Source organism: Amphimedon queenslandica, unplaced genomic scaffold (genome assembly GCF_000090795.2).
Source record: "Amphimedon queenslandica unplaced genomic scaffold, v1.1 AMPQUscaffold_13361, whole genome shotgun sequence".
Classification (NCBI taxonomy): Eukaryota; Metazoa; Porifera; class Demospongiae; order Haplosclerida; family Niphatidae; genus Amphimedon; species Amphimedon queenslandica.
In genome coordinates this window covers 54,870-58,475 of record NW_003546403.1, presented here as the reverse complement: position 1 = coordinate 58,475, position 3,606 = coordinate 54,870, and the positions used below count along the sequence as shown (strand labels likewise).

The 3,606-nt window shown below is 38.0% G+C and overlaps 1 protein-coding gene across 1 annotated transcript in view; it reads right to left on the bottom strand.

The window, feature by feature from the left end:
• Positions 1 to 536: 536 nt before the first annotated feature.
• The window catches only part of LOC100642145 (probable acyl-CoA dehydrogenase 6), a 4,988-nt gene continuing 1,918 nt past the window's right edge, over positions 537 to 3,606 (bottom strand). Inside the window, exons 2-6 of the mRNA XM_003387172.2 lie at positions 1,947 to 2,108; positions 1,391 to 1,708; positions 1,047 to 1,208; positions 836 to 977; positions 537 to 712 (exon numbers count right to left, since the gene is read on the bottom strand). Of these exons, the coding sequence (XP_003387220.1) occupies positions 616 to 712; positions 836 to 977; positions 1,047 to 1,208; positions 1,391 to 1,708; positions 1,947 to 2,108 (881 nt within the window). The 3' untranslated portion in view covers positions 537 to 615. The remainder of the gene's footprint in view (positions 713 to 835; positions 978 to 1,046; positions 1,209 to 1,390; positions 1,709 to 1,946; positions 2,109 to 3,606) is intronic.

Here is a 3,606-nt window from a genome sequence, read left to right as displayed (position 1 = left end):
GTGTTTATCTGTTTTAAACATATTCATGGAGGCATAGTATGACAAGTGGTTAGCAAATGTACTTATGGTATTTCTTTGAATGGCTTCCATGTAGCGGTTTCCATTAAGGCTTGGCAAATTATGCTTCAGTTTTTGCCTATTATGCTGTTAGGCGCTGCCCCAAATTCCATCCTACTATTATGCTTTGAAATGAATCCAATTTATGCTCATTATTATGCTCATAGTTTAAGCTTTACTCAAATATCAACTACTAAGTTACATGGTCATGCATCTGTTAAAATTGCAATAATGCCAGAATCTGAAAATGTTTCCAAATTATGTTAGCATAATTTGCCTAGCCCTAGTCTCCATAGCATTTTGAAACCTAATTCATTCATTAACATCAAAAAGAATTGTTCATAAATAGTTTAAAATTATGTTATGAGACACCCCTTTTGAAACATTTACTACAAGATAAATTTGTAACTTGTTCCTCCAACTTACAAAGACTACTGAGGAGTTGGTACATACCGATCATTTCAACAAAGTTTTCAATTACAGTATCATAAAATAAAAGAACAATAATTATAAATAGCATTTTACTTTGGTATACAATAACTTTGGATACATAAGAATTTATTTGGGAAGTGTTCCAGATAGTTTGCAAATGATTGACAGCATCACTTCATCTGCTCCAGCTCCAATGGACAGTAACCTTGTATCCCTCCAGGCCCTATATAAACAATAAAGTCACTGTGTATACATTTCTATTCCTCCCTCCCTCCTCTTTCCCTCCCTCTTTCTCTCTCTCTCCTTCCCTCCCTTTCTCTGCTCTTCACTCTCTTGTCCCTCTTACCTGCTGACTGGTACTTCATCAGTGTATCCCATTCCTCCCCAATACTGCAAGCAGCTATCAGTTATCTCTCTTGTCAGTCTACCAGCTTTCAGTTTAGCCATTGAGGCCAGTTTAGTGACATCATGACCAGCAACATACAGACCTAATTGAAAAAAAAATTAATAAATTAGGTGTAACTGTCAATGAGATGATAGTGAAATTCAAAACTGACCCACTAGCCTATATAGAAATGATCTGATTGACTCTAACTCTGTCTCCAGCTCAGCTAATCGGTAGTGTACCACCTGGTTATCAAGTATACTCTTTCCAAATGCTTTCCTCTCTCGACAGTATTCAACTGTAGCCTGCATAATCCTTTCCATTGGTAATAATACTAAATAAAAATAGTAGAAATGAACAAAGACATAAAAAGTAAGAAAGCTCAGATTCATTAACACTTAAGTGATTTTGTATAGCACTACCCATCAAAAAGTTATACAATTGCAGATAAAATTTCATTCCTAAGACCATGCAGTGTGGGGGCTGGCCAACCCAATCATGAACATTGCTGCTTACTTGATGCAACGGCCCACATCCTTTCCTCCTGAAACTGGAGCATCTGGTAAGTGAACCCTTGTCCTTCCTCTCCAATTATATTCTTACGTGGGACCACAACATTATCAAAGTATATCTGAGCAGTGTCCGACGAATAATTACCAATCTTCTTGATCTCCTTAGCAACGGAGACACCAGGTGTATTCATTGGGAGACAGATGAGGGACTTATTGCGATGAGGGTCACCCTCTCTTGTGTTTGCTAACAAACACATCCAGTCAGCTTTGGTCCCTGTTGTAGTCCACATCTTACCACCATTGATCACCAAATCATCAGAACCTGGAAAAAGGAAGAGAGAGAGGAGGGAGAAAGAGACATACATGTACAAGCAGAGAGAGAGAGAGAGAGGGAGGGAGGGAGAGAGGGAGGGAGGGAGGGAGAGAGGGAGGGAGGGAGGGAGAGATAAAGAGAGGAGAAAAGAAAATGATAGTACAGTAGCTATAGGGTTTCTAGTAGGTCCAAATACTTTGTAGGACTTTGAAGATGTGCATAATATTTTACTAATAAAACTACTCACCTTTTTTGGGTAGTGCAGTTGTCTTAATGCTGGCCACATCAGATCCACTGCCAACTTCACTGACACCCAAACAGGCCACAACATCTCCAGCAATGGATGGGGCCAGGAACTCTTTCTTTAACTCGTCGCTACCAAATCTTGCCAAAGCAGGAGTAGCCATGTCTGTGAGCAAGATGAAAGAATCAATTTATTCATTTATTTGATGCATTAAATCTAGTACCAACATCAAGCTCTGTTTAGATTACATTCTAATAGGTATGTCTGTCTAAAGTGGTGGTAGGGTGACAATTAAAGCAGGTAGGAGATATTGGATTTCCATGAAAAGCAGACATACACGTAAGGTTGTTACTGTTATCATTTAAATAATACTTTTACAATTTCTAAAAATGCTATTTTGCAGTTCAAACCGTCTATCAGAAATAAAGCATTCTTTATGAGCTAACAAGCAGTACATGGCATGGAGCAACTTTAAAAATTCATAAAAATCTAATTCTGATTGGATTCAGGTTAAACTTGATACACAACATAAGTACATGTATATGCATCAGAAAATGTAATAAAGATGGAGAATTCTCTCCTAGTCATTTTTGTCAAAATTTGACCAGTGGTACAGGGTCTTTGATTCGATTTTTGAGCAACTTTAAAAATTCATAAAAAATCTAATTTTGATTGAATTCAGCTCAAACTTGATATACAACATAAGTACATGTATATGCATCAGAAAATGTAATGAAAATGGAGAATTCTCTCCTAGTTGTTTCAAAATTTGACTAGTGACCCTGTACTATTAGTAACGCGGTAGCGTTACTAAGTAGGATTCACTCCCAAACAAAATGGCTGCCACGACTTTTGCAGCCTTGCTATACCAGGAAAACGAGCTCTTATGCTTACCAGACTTCTTAGAGGACCTTATCTTGACCAGAGGACTCCAATGGTACCACTAGCGTGGCTCTAGGCCTTTTCTGGGAGAAAAATTAAAAATCTGCAAACCGGCCGTTTTGTTCAGCCACCTTTTTTCATCTTCATCATCATCATCATCAGGAAAGTCCTGTCAATCCAGTTGTCGGTCGATATGTCGATCTTGCCTGGTGATAGAAGGCTAATTCTTACACTATTCTACTCCAACAGGGTATGCGCAGGTCCTTGTCCCCTAGAATCATTCTCCAAGAAAGGAAGAAGTGATACTGTGACTTTTGGATCGCACCAGCTTACCTCATGCCGCCATTTTATTAATTAAAGAAGCATCAAGCATGTGCTCCAAAATTTGGGCGTGGTCGCGCATGCTCAGATCTCAGAACTGGGAACAGCAAGTATTTTTTACCTAGCTAGGCTAGCTATGCTTGGAATCAAATTGCAATACTTAGTGGAGGTTTCCAGCTAAGAGAAGGTATTAATCTTGCATATATCAAGTGTGTAATGAATTATTTTATTTCAAAAACACAAAACAATTAATTAATGTTATAATACCAATGATAATATGAACTTGACAACAGGAAAAACCTGCAGGAATAGCTACAGGATTGCTGGGAAGATAGAGCTTCTTGAACAAGGATTCACATCAAGACTATAGTATTCATTTCACTTGTCATCCGTATAGTAGATATTCCTTCAGCATATATATATCTATTCAATTCAATCAGTGCTGTCCCTCATAAATGCT